This window comes from Microtus oregoni, unplaced genomic scaffold, assembly GCF_018167655.1.
Source record: "Microtus oregoni isolate MIOR12 unplaced genomic scaffold, Mior012 000008F_ref0000371, whole genome shotgun sequence".
Classification (NCBI taxonomy): domain Eukaryota; kingdom Metazoa; phylum Chordata; class Mammalia; order Rodentia; family Cricetidae; genus Microtus; species Microtus oregoni.
Genome location: NW_024543067.1, coordinates 32,314,842 through 32,333,081, shown reverse-complemented (window position 1 = coordinate 32,333,081; position 18,240 = coordinate 32,314,842). Strand labels below are relative to the sequence as shown.

At 46.4% G+C, this 18,240-nt stretch overlaps 1 protein-coding gene across 1 annotated transcript in view; it reads left to right on the top strand.

Annotated features, from left to right (window-relative positions):
- The first annotated feature begins 558 nt into the window (after positions 1-558).
- Positions 559-18,240, top strand: part of Hephl1 (hephaestin like 1) — a 58,284-nt gene continuing 40,602 nt past the window's right edge. Inside the window, exons 1-2 of the mRNA XM_041657597.1 lie at positions 559-725; positions 14,057-14,301. Of these exons, the coding sequence (XP_041513531.1) occupies positions 559-725; positions 14,057-14,301 (412 nt within the window). The remainder of the gene's footprint in view (positions 726-14,056; positions 14,302-18,240) is intronic.

Here is an 18,240-nt window from a genome sequence, read left to right as displayed (position 1 = left end):
TTTATGGTGTGGTTGGGAGCTTTATGCTTTGACCTGAGTGTTTCCTGTAGCCTCATAAAACAAACTAGAAGGCATTACATCATCCCCTATGCCTTCCCAACAGAGACTAAACCTTTTTCCGTGCTTGGAATATTTCCTGATGGTCCACGATGACCAGCCCACTTTTCCAGTTCACAAAGCTCTGTGATACGTGTGGAGAAAAGACGAAGCAGGGAAAATCCATCAGCTCAGGTTGTTTCCCTGTTGCTTCTGGGGAAGACAAATGACTCACATCAGAGCAGAGTACCAAAAACTCTCAGAAACAGGCCCGTTTAGCTTGGGCAGTAAATGAATAAGCCAGTTATGCATCTTTTGAGTGGCTGGCAAGTTTGTTGTCATGGCAACTCTCCCACTGAGGGAGGTCTGCTTGCACAAGTTGTCAGCCTCTGTCCCAACCCCAAGCTACCTGAGGAGGAGGAGCCAGTCCAGTCCATTCCTTATTTATAACTCGCTCTGAGTGAGGGGGAGGGATCACAGGTTGACTCCCTAGCAGGCTGCCTGCCGGAGTCACATCCCCAAATGTCTCAGCCACAGCCGGCTGGCTGCATCCTTCTCACGCTCCTGGGTCTGCTTGGGCTAGTTGGCGCCGTCACCAGGACATACTACATCGGGGTTGTGGAAGAGTACTGGAACTATGTGCCTCAAGGGAAGGATGTCATTACTGGGAAGAGCTTCTCAGAAGACAAGTGAGTGAAAGTGGGGTCCCTCACAGTCTCTCGGTTTGACCTATTTTCAGCTCTGTGCCAGGGAGGTTGTGATTGTTAGGTGACTATGTTGGAGGTGAACTGACTGAAGTGGAAAGGCAGGTTTGTTTTCTGCCAAAGAATCCCTAACTGAGGTGGATCTGTAACTTGTGAGAGAAATTCTCCTCTGTGTGTGTCCACTGAGCCATCTGCTACCCTTGACTGTGAGGAGACATCCACAACAAGGTGTTTTGAATAGTAGGTTTTCTTTGGCAATTTCTAGACTCTAGAAGATCCTTGGACTTTGTTAAAAAGAAAAACAAAGGCAAACTTGTGGAAAATTGAAAATTTCCAAGAATGAAATGTCAAAGCCATTTTCTTAGTTCTGTTTGTGGAATGTGGCATGTTACCCATGCTGTACATGGTCTTGCTTTTCTTTCGTGGTGTAAGATGTGAAGCGGGGGGGGGGGGTTACAATAGAACTGGTTGTATCTGAAGAGTTTCCTTGAGTCTACTTAGAAATGGGTCTTCCTCTGCTGAGGAGCTTGTTCAGCCTTGACCCCTTCATCCCACAGGGCTCATGACACAGTTGGGAACGATGGTGCTGGAGCGTCTCTGGCTTTTGATTGAGTAGAGAGTACCCTCCACTCCAGGGCCCAGCATCTCAGCACCTCAGGTCTCTTTCTTGCTTCATGGTCTGCCTCTGAAGCCACCACTGGTTCAGGAAGCTGAAATAGTGTGTTTTCAGCTTCATGGTTCTCAGAGCATTTTGGATCTGGCAACTGTTGGGTACCTGAATTCATATTCCTTTCTTGATTGATAGAGTTCCCTGTATTCAACACCCACATTCCATTTCCCAAACATGAGTCTATTTGCTCAAACTTAGGAATGGTGTGGGGTCTGCCAGCAAATCTTCTAGAGCCAGCTCTACACCTAGAGGAAAGACCTAAGATCCAGTTTGCTTTGCTAGTCAACTTCTTGTAACAACACAATCACGACAGTCATGTCCTGTTATTTAAAAAAAAATAATGAGGATCCTGCCAACTTGGTGACCAAAGATTGTTCATTGAGCTTTGTATTGAATAGTTTTTTTTAATTAAATAGGGTTATTTCCAAAGAAAGGACTTGATACATTCCAGTCGCCAACTTCTGCCCCTCACGGAGGCAGTCTTTAACACATGAACAAGGCATTAAAAAGTACCCGAACTGCCAGAGCCATCATTGAAATCAGAGCTTTCCTGCCAGAGAAAGGGGTCACTGGAAAATGGCCAGTGTGAATATCCATAGGACATTAGAATGTTCAGAATATGTGCATGGAACGGTACATGGCCAACAAGCTGTGATTCTTCTTCTTCTTATTTTTTACTCAAGACTTGTATTATGGGGCTCTTAACCCACTTGTGCCTACAGATGTTATTATTTTCATTTTTCCAGCCAGGATGGAGACTCTGAGGCTGAACACTTGTAGTTTACCAGGCAAATGGCCTCATCAAACACATGGTCTGGGCCCCAGGGCCCATGTGTCCTCCTTCCCTGTCACCTACTTCTTGGAAAAGTTGACCATTTCCTACTGAGCTGAATCCAGCCTTGAAAGAAGGAAGTAATCTCAGTGTGTGAACTTTCTAGGAAAGTCTCAATTCTTACCAAGGGTGCATTTAATCTCATCTCCTTTCTTCTCAGAGAGAAGTTAAAAATGGTCCTAAATGGTCAGTAGCCACACTGAATTTGTTTAAAAACCTCCAAATAACTTAAATACTCAAGACTCAAATGCTATTTAGACAAAGCCAGGAACGTGAAGAAAAGGGGGTCTTTCTCTGGATCCCCTCAACTAGAAGAAGGGGCTTTGAATGAAGGGCAGCAGCATGGATGAGAATTCTGAGGTGAAAAAGGAACTAGACTCGTCGAAGCCATTTCTGTGGACCAAGTCTGAGGGAGGCACCCTTACACCAGTTTTGGCTCCTTGTAACTGGGTGCCTGGCTTTGGAAGTTGCTGGCACAAGATTATGTCACATTGATGATAGTTGGATTACGAGTACCTCCTTTTGCAGGGGACATTTTTGTCTAGATCTGTGGCTATCTTTTGACAGAAGGCAGTTTAGCCCAGGTGCTTACTGGATAGTTGCAGGCTGTGGCAGGTGACTCGGGGCGAGTTGACAGATTTGATTGTGGCCTCTAGTACACACCCAGATGCATGTGAAGAAGCCATGATGGAGGGACATAGATGAGCACCATGCACACTCTGGAGTCACTCAAGCTCCATGAAGAGAGGAGAAGGTCCTGATACACTGAATGGCCTTTCTTCCAAAGAACCTTGTCAGCGCCAATATCCCAATATCCATGGGAGACAGAACGAAAAGTCAGTCATCTGGATCTTTAAAGCAAAAGGAAGTCACATTATTGGGATGGACAGACTCCATCCTGGCAGGGCATTGCTTGGGTACTCAGACAAATGTTCAGCATTCAGAAGACCCAGGGATTCAAGTGCCAATGTTTCACCAGAATGGAGCAATCTTGAATGACAATCTAGACTTCTAGTTTTTGCTGTGTGGTGTTGAACTTGCCACACCATCTACTGTGTTTCTAAATGTGGCCAAGGGGGGCAGTTTAAATCATCCCTAATGTCACTTGAGCATCGGATTTTATTTTTGTCACTAAGTGAAAAAAAAAATCCCACCTGGTTTTCTAGTTTTAGAGAGGTTCCCACAGAGATTAGTGAAACAGAGGAGTGGTTTTCAAATGTCTGCTCTTGAAATCGAAGTCCCAGAAGACCTAGGAATGGAAGTGTGCTTATGTGATTGTTTTAGGAGTTTCTCTATTTTATTTTATCAAGTCCCCCAGTATTAAAAAATAGATGAAAGACAATGTGTGTCTGTGGTGGGTGTGTGCATGTAAGGTGCCCTCAGAGGCCAGAGGCATTGTGTTCCCTGGAGCTGGAGTTTCAGGCAGACGTGAGCTGTCCACATGGGTGCTGGGAACCAAACTCAGCTCCTCTGCAAGAGAAGCATACATTCTTAACTGCTGAGACATTCCTCAGGTCTTCCTCCAACCTTTAAGACTGTCAACTTCTCAGTCCACGTTAATGAAGTTCTCTCCTACAGCTCCAGGTGGATCCAGCTTTTTCCCTTCTAACCTGACTGGGGTCCTCATACACACAGATGGGCTGTTTTTCTTCCCTCTGTGTTATTCTGTGCTTGTAAGCCCACACTTACCTCTACAGCCAGAGTTAGAGCTCCAGGAAGACAGAGGGAAAGGCCCCACATGTCAACCCCCTTCCACTACACAGAGCCTTGTCAGAAGCCATATTGCATCTGGAGCAGACCAGAAAGCCTACACTCTGAATCTCTGAAGCCAAAATGCTATGAGCTGTTCTGGTTGCTTTCACTTTGGATAAGAGAAATTGAAAAGGAAAAGATAATAGGAGAAAGGAGTGGCTATCAAAGTTTCAGCAATGCCAAGACTTTTGGAACCCAAAACTCAACAGGATGGAGATGCTTGAGGTCCTGCAGAAGAGAAGAGAAATAAGTGGAAATTCTTATGCTGAGATTCTAACAACTGGACAGTGCAATTGAACTTGCCAGTGTGATGCCTTTGCTTGGCCATAGTGTCCAAAAACATATCTGGGAGTGTCAAGCAATAATGTATCCTAGAAAGTAGAGGCTTTCAGAAGTGTGTTCTATTTAGAAACACATTCTCCGTATGCTCCTCTCCTTCTTCACTGGGTGGAATGGGGACACCAGGCTCCTTTGATTTGCCTGGGATTTGTGTCAGCATTTTGATCCCTTCATGCCAGGGCTGCTGGGGCTCATAAAAAACTTAATTAAGGTGTGACTGTGCTTCAGTGGTAAACCCTGCTCTTTAATGCAGCTGAGTGGGTCATCTTAGTTAAAGCCAGAGGGTTTTTTTTTTAAATCACAGACCTTATTAGGCAAGCGCTATGCATATAGCTTCTTCCCAGTGGGATACAAGGCTGCCTATGGACGTGAGATGCCCTTGATCAGGACTGTGGCTGGTTTCTGTCAAAGCTCCCATATTGGAGGGACTCCTAGAGAAAGGTCGCCTGACCATCACTGCAGCAGCCCATTGGGAGGACAGGGTCTGAGTCACCTCTAGAAGGAGGGTCTTTGATGGGGATGAGAGAGAGACTTCTTCATCTACCCGAAAGAAAGCTGATAGAAGGAACAGGATGGAGGCAGAGAGGCTTCTATAAGATCTAGCACGAAGTCTTCATCTTATCAGTGTTTGGTCTTAGACAGACAGCAACTTTCAAGGCTTTATTTTTTACTGATTTTTATTGAGCTCTACATTTTTCTCTGTTCCCCTCCCTTCCTCTCCCTTCCCCTTCTTCCCTCTCCCATGGTCCTCATGTTCCCAACTTACTCAGGAGATCTTGTCTTTTTCTACTTTCCATGTAGATTAGATCCATGTATGTCTCTCTTAGGGTTCTCTTTGTTGTCTAGGTTCTCTGGGATTGTGATTTGTAGGCTGGTCTTCTTTGTTTTATGTTTAAAAGCCAGCCACTTATGAGTGAGTACATATGATATTTGTCTTTCTGGGTCTGGGTTACCTCATTCAATATGATGTTTTCTAGCTCCATCCATTTGCCTGCAAATTTCAAAATGTCATTTTTTTTTCTGTTGTTTAGTACTCCATTGTGTAAATGTACCACATTTTCTTTATCCATTCTCCAGTCAAGAGGCATTTAGGTTGTTTCCAGGTTCTGGCTATGACAAACAAAGCTGCTATGAGCATAGTTGAGCACATGTCCTTGTGGCACTATTAGCATCCTTTGGTTATATACCCCAAAGTGAAGTTGCTGGGTCTTGAGGAAAGTTGTTTCCTAATTTTCTGGAGAAATCACCACACTGACATCCAAAGGGGCTGTACCAGCTTGCATTTCCACCAGCAATGCAGGAGTGTTCCCTTTAGCCCACAACCTCTCTAGCATAAATTGTCATCAGTGTTTTTGATCTTGGCCATTCTTACAGGTGTAAGATGGAATCTCAGAGTTGTTTTGATTTGCGTTTTTCTGATGACTCAGGTTGTTGATCATTTCCTTACGTGTCTTTCAGTCAAGGCTTTCATTTTATCATTGCTTGGTCTTAGATTGACTGCAGCTTTCAAGTTTTCAGTTTTTTCCAGTTGGCATCATTTGCGAACTTGAGCTAGAAAAATGGTTCTGTGGGTGCAGCAGTTGGTGTGTAAGTAAGAAGACCTGAACCCACAGAAAGCCAGATGTCATTATGATAGTGTGCACCCAAAATCCCAGCACTCCTGCTGTGAGATGGGAAGTGGAGACAAGAAAATGCTTGGAAGCACTTATGCCATGCAAGCAAAAGGAAGATCTTACCTCAGATGTGGTGGAAGCTCATTATGGTTGTCTTCCATATAAACACTGTGGCATCCTCCCCTTCCCTCCATACAGATAAGTGCTTGGCTACAGATCCCAGAAAAGAGCACGTTGAACAAATTAAAATTTTATGTTTGCTAAAACGCAGTCCAGATGTGAACAGCCGAAAGTTGCTAAAAAGCTTGAATGATGGAGATTTAGGGCCTCTCTGTATTTTTGGGTCAACCATCCTTAGCATGAAGCTTCCTTCTTCAGGGATATTCATGCTTCACCAGTCTTTAGACAACTACCATGGACACCTCAAACCATCCATGTGGAGTGGAGCTCAATGGTAGGGGCGCTTGCCAAGTATACATGAGACCCCAAGTTGAATCCCCAGTACAAAGAAAGGAAGCAGAAACCCCAACCAGCTGCACCACACTGGACACTCACACAGAGGAGACTGGAAAATAAGGTCAATTATTATGTGATTTCTAAGATAGAATTCAATTCTGCTATGAGGCAAAACGGGGAAGTGTGGGCACTGAGAAGATATGGAAGCCCCTGTCTCCTCTATTTCCCCGCAGTCAGGGGCATCTTCTTGGGGTCCCCTCTTCCTCTTTCTTCATCCAGGGCATCTGAAAAACATAAAGTATGACAGTTAAGGGTCTAAGACGCCTTCCTGCACATGTCACACAGACACAGCGGTCCTTGTCAGGGGACTAGGAAATACAGGGAACTTCCCCAGCATTGCTTCATGTTGGTCTTCAGAAAAATAGGCACAATGCTTGGATGTGTGTTGGTTTCTCATGCCTGTGACCAAATGGTTACAAACTAGGTGGATTCAGACACCAGTGATTTACTCTTTCCTGGTTCTGGAGGCCACAAGTCCAAAATAAAAATCACACTCCTTACAGGAGCTAAGGCTGAGAGCATTCCTTGAAGTTTCTGAAGGAATCTTACCTCCCTTAGCGTGTGACCAATCTAGACCTCCATTTTCACAAGGAATGGTCATTGCTTTATCTGAAGGACTTCTAGAGATTAGGAAAGAGAGACTCGAGTGGCTCCAGGCCCTTTTGATCTGAGGAAAGCTGTGCTGGAGGTGATGAAGCTCACACTGGGTGAACTCTGTCCTCCCAGACACACTTTTCACAAAGCTCTGGGGTTTCTTTCTTTCTTTCTTTCTTTCTTTCTTTCTTTCTCTCTTTCAACACAAGTTCTGTGTATTCTGAGGGGATTTTGGGAAAAGCAAGTGAGCCAAAGCAGGACCCATGCTTTAGGTGGCACTGCAGGAATCATAATAAAAGAATTATATGGGAGTACATAACCCAGATAGCTTTTAAAAATTACCCATCTAATTAGGGAAGGCGTGGTTTCTCGGTTCTCATGTGGAATCTGCCTCCACCCTCTTTGCCCAGTGTTGGGTGTCCTGATATGGTCCTGTTTTTTTTTTTTTTTTTTCGTGAGTGGTATCCTTTCCAGGCATAGATGACGCTGAGTCCTATGTGACTCTAAGAGCCCCACATCTGCTCTGGTCACCTGTACTGCTGCCATGAGTTTCTGACTCACCTTCACCGTACACCCACCGTGTACACAGCTGTCTGCTGTGACTTCACACACACACTGTGTGCACAGGTGTCTGCTGTGTATTAACACACACACATACACACTATGTGTACAGCTGTTTGCTGTGACTTCACAATACACCGTGTACACAGCTGTCTCTGTGACTTCACACACACACTGTGTACACAGCTGTCTGCTGTGCATTAACACACACACATACACACTGTGTGTACAGCTGTTTGCTGTGACTTCACAATACATCGTGTGTACAGCTGTCTGCTGTGTATTAACACATACACACACACTGTGTGCACAGCTATTTGCTGTGACTTCACAATATACTGTGTGCACAGCTGTCTGCTGTGTATTCACACACACACTGTGGATCCAGGGAAATATACTTTTCTCTGGGAAGGCTCTGCTTTCTCCAGGGAGATCCTGAACCAATTGCTTCTGCCTTTCTCATCGAGGTTCTCTTGACTGACTTAGAATCAAGGGCAGACAGGGTTGGCATATTCTAGTGTCCTGGGAAGAACAGTGAGGCAGGGCTGGGGCAGGCAGGTGGTTTGGGGCTCAGCTGAGTGACATCTGCAAGGGCGTGTGTTCAGCTCTTGTGTGGAGAAGAGACTGATCACTGAGGAGAGGAGGCTGCATGATGTGGAAGCCCCTGACCTCCCTTAACACTGTGCCGAGAGGAGCTCATCCTGACATCCAGACTAGTCCTCTGTGGAGTAGGTTTTAGTGAACACAATCCTTGGGGTCACCAAGATCTGTCCCCTAATTTCATCATAAGCAAAGCCTTTTTCTAAGCCCTAAAACAGTCTTCAGTCCAGAGAACTTTCGGGCGTAGGAACTCTCTTTCTTCAAAGCTATTTCCTTCTGCCCCACGTTACTTTAGCTCCGCAGTGGCGTCCTAGGCTCCTTGAGGTGAAACTTGACTCAATCCCCTGGAAGTTTTTCTACCTTGAGACTGAGGCTAGCGTCTTTATATCAGGCTTAGTGCTGGTGTGTTTGGTCTGAGCACGTGGTCACATTAGACGGTTTAGGACAGGCTAGAAAGATAAAGGAATAGTCATGTTTTAAAATGAATGTGTGTGTGTGTGTGTGTGTGTGTGTGTGTGTGTGTGTCACAGTACTCAGGTGAAGGTCAGAGGGCAACTTGTGAGAGTCAGGTCTCTATTTCCACCACGTGGGTGGGTTCAGGGGTCGAGCCCCAGTCCTCAGGCTTGCTAGCACCTTTTCTTGATAATCCTGTTACTGGCCCCATTGATTTAACTTGCTCTGAATGTCTTGTTATACTCTGTTTAAATGATTTTCTTTTTAATTTTGCTCTTTTTTTTTTGTAACTGTAGAAAGGCAAGGTGCCTGTAAGAGGCCAGCAGGCTCTGACAGGTAGACCCAGCAAACTATAGTCAATGGCAGCACGCTGGCTTTCTGAGATATGATAGCCACAAACTGTGTCCTGGAGTCAGGCATCCTGGGATAAGGTCTGTACCATTTGATTAGCAGGGGCACTTAGTAAGTGAGCATGGAAGGGGTCTTCCCTAGACATACCACTCAAGGAAAACGGCTCAAGGGTGTGTCAGGCATTATGACATCCGTGTGCAGACAGGTCACACTCAGGCATTATGTCATCCATGTGCAGCAGGTCACACTCAGGCATGATGTCATCCATGTGCAGCAGGTCACACTCAGGCATGATGTCATCTGTGTGCAGACAGGTCACACTCAGGCATGATGTCATCTGTGTGCAGACAGGTCACACTCAGGAATTATGTCATCCGTGTGCAGACAGGTCACACTCAGGCATTATGTCATCCATGTGCAGCAGGTCACACTCAGGCATGATGTCATCCATGTGCAGCAGGTCACACTCAGGCATGATGTCATCCATGTGCAGCAGGTCACACTCAGGCATGATGTCATCCATGTGCAGCAGGTCACACTCAGGCATGATGTCATCTGTGTGCAGACAGGTCACACTCAGGCATGATGTCATCTGTGTGCAGACAGGTCACACTCAGGCATGATGTCATCTGTGTGCAGACAGGTCACACTCAGGAATTATGTTATCTGTGTGCAGATAGGTCACACTCAGGCATTATGTCATCTGTGTGCAGACAGGTCACACTCAGGCATTATGTCATCCGTGTGCAGACAGGTCACACTCAGGCATGATGTCATCCATGTGCAGCAGGTCACACTCAGGCATGATGTCATCCATGTGCAGCAGGTCACACTCAGGCATGATGTCATCCATGTGCAGCAGGTCACACTCAGGCATGATGTCATCTGTGTGCAGACAGGTCACACTCAGGCATGATGTCATCTGTGTGCAGACAGGTCACACATAGGCATGATGTCATCCGTGTGCAGACAGGTCACACTCAGGCATGATGTCATCCATGTGCAGACAGGTCACACTCAGGCATGATGTCATCCGAGTGCAAACAGGTCACACTCAAAGATCCTGAAGCGTCATGTTGCCTCCTGTCTGGCCGGAGCACAGGAGAAGTACCACTCCACAGCAGACGCCTTCGTGACTCCCTAATTTTCCCACATGATGCACCTTGGCCCCCCCTTTTCTAAGCAGCCACTACCAGCTGCTCAGATGTGAAGCAGAAGACAAAAATATGCCTGCCACTCTTAAATGTCAAGAGGATATTTAAGCTCAAGCATGTCCACCCCAGCTCTTCTGCAAACGCAGCTGGCAACACTGTCCTGCCTCTGACTTGCCCATCAGTGACAAATTCATGGAGATTTCATTTGCTACTTTGTCTTAGGTCCCAAGCAAGCAGCGATTCTTTCAGGACATTAGGAAATTAGTGCAAGTTTCGGATAGAAAAGCTATCTGCCTTTGATTAGATCACCAGCCAAGGACAGACATAGCACGTTTTAGAAAATGCCGTTACTGGTCTAGTGTTCTGAACAGAGCACTGAATATAAAGAGAAATGAGAAAAGGAAGAATTAGGGGCTGGAGCAATGACTCAGTGGTTAAGAGCAGCTGTTGCTCTTGCAGAGGACCTGGGTTGGATTCCAAGCACCCACATGGTGGTTCACAACCATCCATAGCTCCAGTTCTGGGTATCTGATACTATCTTCTGACCTCTGTAGGTACCAAATAGGTACTTGATCTACATACACATGCAGACAAAACACTCTCACATAAAATAAAACACATAAACCTAATTTTTTAAAAAGAAAAAATTTGAACTGACCTTGAAAGATGCTTGAAATATTAGTTAGACAAACCAAACGTCCGTGTGAGAACCTTAGTGACACGTATTCACAGATGTGCCTGCTTGCTTTCTCCCAGTGCCCATGTCTCCCCACAGTTGCCCTCCTACCATGATTCCTGGTCATATAAATCTGCTTTTGCTTCCCTAAACTGAAGCCTGCCTTTGACACCTGGCTTAAACTGCCTCTTCTACTTGGCATGCCCATCAGGACCTCCTGTTTGCCTTGTCTTTATACAAACATCAGAGCTTCTGTCCCTTCCTGTGTCCATCAGTGCCCACATCCAGGGCCCACGCTCATTTCAGTATCCTCAGCATCAGACACCAGGCCAGCACTCTGTATGCACTATGTCCTCAGTCTGTTCTTGGAAGCCAACACAATGATCTTCAAGATCACCCAGGACTAACATAGAGACACACGTGGGGCGTGCTGACGTGAGACAAGGCGGAGGCTTTCACTGGTCCTCATACAAAGTGATCTTGTCTCTTCAGGGGCTTGCCCGACTATGTGGACCCAATTACACATGGCTATGGACTTCATCTTGTCTAAAGAAATCTGCCTCGATCTCAGAAGAAGCATGGGCCTTGGCTCTGTTGTTGAGCAGAAGAGGAACGTGGGGAAGTCTGGCTAAGGGGCACATAGATTTTATAGTAAAAGTTAAAAGAGAGAGAACAGAGAACATTCAGGTGGACTCTTCTGGAGTCAATTATCTGGTACCAGGAACTCCACCAAGTGGTCCAGCCTGTGGCCAGTACAGCTATAAATATGACAATACAGCTATAAACGTGACCTTACACAAAAGCATAAACTCACTTACAACGTTTTCAGTATTTTGCTAACTTGGTCGCACTATTCTCAAGAGAGAGCTTTGTAGGTGACAAGGCCATATTCATCAAGGAGATTCTTCACAGATTCTCAGACTAAACCAACTGGCCACACTGTCTCTGAACTCTGTGGTCAGGGTGGTCCAGGTTCTAGGCCACAAGTCCCATCTGATGTGATGTACAGGGGAGTGTGATGTGCTCGCAGGGAAAGCTGAGTCACCTGCTCTGTCACTGGCACCCCATTCAGAACACCCAGAAAGAGCACAGGCATTCTCATCCAGATTCTCTGGTGTTCTCAGACCAGAGAATGGCTAGTGGGGCTACACAGGCGGAACCGTCGACCTCCAGACGGGCCCTTCTCCTCCTCGGTCTCTGTGATTCCTCTTTCCTAAACGTCCTAGAAAGTTCAGTGGGAGCTTACTTTAGGCAGCGCTTTGTGCAGAAAGCCTCTCCTCACCTCTCCCACTCAGTACATAATCTTCGTTCTCACAAGTCTCCCTCCCAAAATGGAGCTCCTTCAAGGCAGGGGCTGTGTCCCCTCTGAATCCTGAGTGTTGAGTCCAAGGCTTGCAACTGGTACAGGCGTATGACAGAAGTGTCTACTCAGGAACTCACAGCAGCTGTGGTTGCCTGCAGAAGACTCACACAAAATCAAGCCAGTTAACACTCTGGCACGGAGCAGGAAAGGCTCATGAGCCCTCTCGTGCAATGGAGGCACTAGTGGGTTAATGGGAGGGAAAGAGAGAGGGAGGAACAGCTTTTCTTTAAGGGATGTGGCCTCGGGTAGTCAACCATGCTCAGTGGATGGTCCCACACCCAGGAGATATAGGCAGCACAAAATGCCTCTGGTAAGTTATAACATTTTTAAGAGGACATGAATTTAGGAAGTGGAATGGGGGGGTAGGGCTGGATCCGGAAGGAGGCAGGAAGAATGGGGGTGACTATGATAAGATACATTGAATGCACACAGGAAGTTCTCAAAGAATTAGCAAAAGAATTACATTTTTAAAAAAGAAACACTGTGCCTGTGTTTGTTTTATCAGCCACTCGGTTACCACGGGCCTCTCACTGCACTGTGCACTGCTCATTTCCCCTCTCTTACCACTGGGCCCCCACTGCATTCCACGGGCCTCCCGCTGCATTCCACGGGGCTCCCACTGCATTCCACGGGGCTCCCACTGCATTCCACGGGCCCCCTACTGCATTCCACGGGGCTCCCACTGCATTCCACGGGCTTTCCACTGCGTTGTGCACTGCTCATTTCCCTCCGTTACCACGGGGCTCCCGCTGCATTCCACGGGGCTCCCGCTGCGTTCCACTGGCCTCTCACGGCATTCCACGGCCCCCCACTGCATTCCACGGGCCCCCTACTGCCTTATGCACTGCTCATTTCCCTCTGTTACCCCGGCCTCCCGCTGCATTCCACGGGGCTCCCACTGCGTTCCATGGGCCCCCCACTGCATTCCACGGGCCCCCTACTGCATTCCACGGGGTTCCCACTGCATTCCACGGGCTTTCCACTGCGTTGTGCACTGCTCATTTCCCTCCATTACCACGGGGCTCCCGCTGCATTCCACGGGGCTCCCGCTGCATTCCACAGGGCTCCCACTGCATTCCACGGGCCCCCCACTGCATTCCACGGGGTTCCCACTGCATTCCACGGGCTTTCCACTGCCTTGTGCACTGCTCATTTCCCTCTGTTACCCCGGCCTCCCGCTGCATTGTGTACTACTTCACTTTCCCTCCGTTAGAGTCCCTTTCACTTACAAAGCACTGGGCACACATGCAGGGCACAGGAAGTGTGAGCTGAATGAACAGCAGAGGGGGTAATGACCCAGTCAGGAGGTTCTTACCACACTGGGGGGCTGTGCGTGAGAGGTAGGGACTGGCAGATCCCCGGGGCTCACTGCCAGCCAGCCTATTTGAATCACCACATCTTACGTGAAAGCAAGAGACCCTGTCTGAAAAAACAATGTCGACAGTACTGAGGAAGATAGCTGAGGCTTGACTCCAGCCTCTGTGCAAATGTGCACGTATGTATACATGGACCAGCGCACACACACATACACCTGAGCACACTATAGACACACACACGATGAACAAGCAAATAAAAAGTGGGGGAACCTGTGGCCTGGAAGGGGCAAGTGGAGAGTGTGGCTTCAGAACACTTGTTTTTTTCCAGTTTGGCTGTGGGCACTGTTTATGTCTTTTGGTTTGTCAGTTAGCCAGCCGTACCTTGTTTCCACACTGGCAAAGTAAAAGTAATCTTGCCAAGTCTACAGAGGTTACTGATACATAGTGTGGCCTCTGAGGACCCTTTAAGGACAAATGGCAGGTTCTCCTTGAGCTGCAAGTGAAACATTTGCCTTCTCGTTTTCAGACTTGCAACCTTGTTTCTTGAACGAGGGCCCAACAGGATAGGCGGCATCTACAAGAAGGCGGTTTATAGACACTACACAGATGGGAGCTACTCCATGGAGATCCCCAAGCCCCCCTGGCTGGGCTTCCTCGGTCCCATCCTGAGGGCGGAAGTGGGCGACGTGATCGTTATCCACCTGAAGAACTTCGCTTCCAGACCTTACTCTTTGCATCCACATGGTGTTTTCTACAACAAGGATTCGGAAGGTGATTTTGTTTCTGTTTCACTCATCGGACACTGCAGGATTACAAAGAGCGCCCTGATTCTAATGCTCACTGTCTCCCTCTGTTTTCTCCACCCTCTCACGTTTCCTTCCTACTTCTCTTTCGTATTCCAGGGTCTCACATAGCTGGGGCTGACTGTGGACTTCTAGTCCTACTGCCTCTACGAGTGTGCAACATCACATCTGGTTTATGTGGTGCTGAAGACTGAATGCCAGGCTTCACAAATGCCAACTAACTGAGCTACTTCCCCAGCCCCCCTTCTCTCTCTCTCTCTCTCTCTCTCTCTCTCTCTCTCTCTCTCTCTTTCTGTCTCTCTCTCTAAATATATATATATATATATATATATATATATATATATATATATATATATTCTGAACAGGGTTCTGAGCCCAGCATAGCCCTAAAGCTGACCAGCTTTCCTCCATGCCTGTCAGTAGTGTCTGGGAAGCACTGGCTGAAGACAGCCTCTCCTGTCTGCAGTCACAGCGGTGGCTGTGGGGTGACTGTCTCAGAGCCACTGCCTTCGGGGTTCCCCTGTGCAGCACTCCTGTTCTCCTTGGCACTCAAGTTTCCTGATTCCCTGGTAATCTAAAAACTGAAGCCCTGTTGGGCTGGACTTCTGAGATACAAAGACTTTCCAGCCGTCAGACGTACATATATTTGTAACTGTGTTAGGTTTTCATCACTGTGGCAAATACCTAAGACAACCAACTCCTAAAGAGAAAGATCTGGTCTCACAGTCGGGGAGGTTCAGTCATGATTTACTGATCCCAGTTGTTGGGCTCCCGGGGGAGGCTACACATCCCTGTAGGAAGCATGTGGCCTGCTAAAACCAGTTCCTCATGGGTGAGACCGGGAAAGACAGGAGGAAAGAATTGAATCCACTGTTCCCTCCAGTGCTCTGTGACTGTACCCTCCTAATCCACTGTGACCTCAAGACCTTCCACTAGGCTCTGCTCAGCTCCACCAAAGGAACATGACCTTCCCTCAGGAGAACAAGACTTCGACATTAGGGGCATTTCAGGTCCACCATGCAATGGTGCCACCCACTTTTAGATATCTCAATTAACTCAGTTAAAATAACTTCTCACAGGCATGTTCACAGGTGTGTCTCCCAAAATTCTGTCAAGTCGATAATGATCACGGGCCATAGCATATACAATACCACATGAGCAGGTACGTAGCTCAGCTGACAGAGTACTTGCCTAGCACACATAACGCACTCTCTGGTCTCTTAGTACCTCATAAAGGTGGTGTACCTGTGTAATGCTTCCCCTTGGAGGTAGAGGTAGGAGGACCAGGAGTTCAAGGCTAGCTTAGAAAAATGGGGAATTTGAGGCTAGCCTGGGCTACATGTGCAATGTGTGTGTGTGTGTGTGCAATAAAAATATATTTATATTTATATCACAAACCCTTCAGAGCATCTCTGAAGACCATGAGCTCCTGACTCAGATTGGTTTGAACTGAGTTCAAGGGATTGCTAGAAACCACTGAAATCCTCCATAGGGCTCTTCTTCAGGAAGCCTTCTCCGGAGGAATCAAGATCCACAAGAAATGTGTGGAGATAGCAACCGTCGAGTTGTGCTTGACACAGGCCGCCTGTCCCCATCCACCCCCCACCACTGTACACTAGTCTCTTGCCTTGCCCTTCCTGTACACCAATGTGGCAAGTCTTAGCTAGGGCTCTGTTAAAACTCAGTGCAATGACCAGGCACTCTCTCCATGAGATTATGGGCCCTTGATTGACACACACACTCTCTCTTTTATTAAATTGTGCTGTTTGGTAGTCCAGGCCAATCTGAACTGGCAGGGATCCTCCTGCCTTAGCATCACGAGTGTAGGGATTACAGGCACACACAATTTTACGACCTGGCTCCGTTCAGTTTTGCTCACAGCAGTAGATAGCTTATTACAGATGTCTGATCAAGTCTCCAGTAGGACCAAGAGACTGACCTGGGGAGAAGAGATGAATGAGTCACAGACTGTTTCCAGACATCAGTGAGCTTAAGAGAAAGGGGTTCAATTGAGGGTCTCAATATGCTCTATTGATCTATATTTATCTTTGCACCAATACTGTCCTTCCTTCCTTTTTTTCCTTCCTTCCTTCCTTCTTTCCTTCCTTCCTTCCTTCCTTTTTTCCTTCCTTCCTTTTTTGTTGGTTTTTTGAGTCAGGGTTTCTCTGTGTAGTCCTGACTGTCCTGGAACTAGCTCTGTGGACCAGGTTGGCCTCCAACTCAGAGTTGGCCTCCAGCTGCTTCTACCTCCCAGGTTCTGGGATTGAAGGTGTGTTCCTCCACCACCCAGATATACTTTCTTGCTTATTGAGTATTTACAGTAAAATTTAAAAATGAATACTATTATGACTCCCTCAGCTTTATTCTTCTTTTAAAGAGTTTTTGGTTATTGTGTATACATTTTATTTAAGCGAGGCAGCTAGGGTAATTGTTTTATGGAGATTACATAAACTTATTGATCAATGAAGGAGAAATCACCACCTTTCCTTTAAAAAGAATTACACAAAATTTAAGACCCAGAAACAGCCTAAATACATAAATAAAAAGTCCCATATGAAAGGGAAATAGTGACATGATGTCTTGATGGTACACAGAAATGAGCAGGAGTTGGGAGTTCCTTTGACTCCCAGCAGGGTCTTCAGTTCTGCTTCCACACTGAGAGGGCCTCTTGCTAAGCATACTGTTTGCTGACAGGGCTTTAGGGAAACAGTTGACTTGGATATGTCTTTTCTCTTCTCTTCTCTTCTCTTCTCTTCTCTTCTCTTCTCTTCTCTTCTCTTCCCTTCCCTTCCCTTCCCTTCCCTTCCCCTTCCTTCCTTCCTTCCTTTCATCTATCTTTTTCTTTTCTTTTTTTCTTTTTTTTTCTTTTGGATGGTTTCTTGGTTGTATCTAGAAAAAGAGTTGATGCTGTGTATTGGGCGTGGGTCTTCCTTCTCTGGGTTAACTTGTTCCCTGTAGCTTGAAAATGCAGCATCATCATAAATAAAGACAATTTAACCCTTTTCTTGACGACCTATATGGATTGAATTTTCTTTTCCTTATTATTCTAGAAAACTTAGGGATAATATTTAATAGTAGTAGTGTCAAGAATGGACATTCTCATCTTGTTCTCAGTTTTTGAAAGAAAGCGATTGCTTTTCCTTAAGCTTGATGTCGGCTGTGGAGTTTTCTTAGTTGCCTCTACTGAGTTGAGGAAGAAGTCTTCTGCTCACAGGTGGCTGGGAGTTTTTCAAGGGAGTTCTGGATACTTGCCCTTGAATCCATTTATATGTTTCATTAATTGATTTGCAACTTTGATATCATGAGGATAAATCTTATTTGTCCATGAAATAGTAAATGTCTAAATATTGGTCTGCTGATGCTTTGCTAACAATTTGTATGTCTACATGTGTATAGAATGTTTTGTTTTCTTGGACTTTGATATGTTCAGCTTCAAAGACACAGCCTTCAAAATCATCCAAAATAACATTCTTCGCAGTACTTTGCTTTATTCTCTAGCTGAGCATGTGTTCATCATACAAACCCACTCTGTCCCACAAGATGGTAATATCTTTGGAAGCCAGGAGAACCCTAACCCCTCTTTCTCATCTCTTGTGTCATGCACACGGGGGATGAATCTGTAATAAGTCCCCAAGTGGTGCTCATTATTCCATTCTCTGCTTGTCTATCTCATCTCAAGACAATGGCGAGTGAGGAGACCTGAACCCCTTCAGACCTTGCAGCAGGGTCATCTTTATTCGGAAGTTTGTGTTTCTGGGAGAAGCGATCTGTACGCATTTCCTCGCTGAGCTTTCCTGTCTTTATGGGTGCAGACCTCAGCATTCTGGCTTGGCCAGCGGAAACCAGGGCACTAAGAACATGGCAGGCTTCCTCAAGTTTCACAGCAAATACACTGAAACTTATTTAC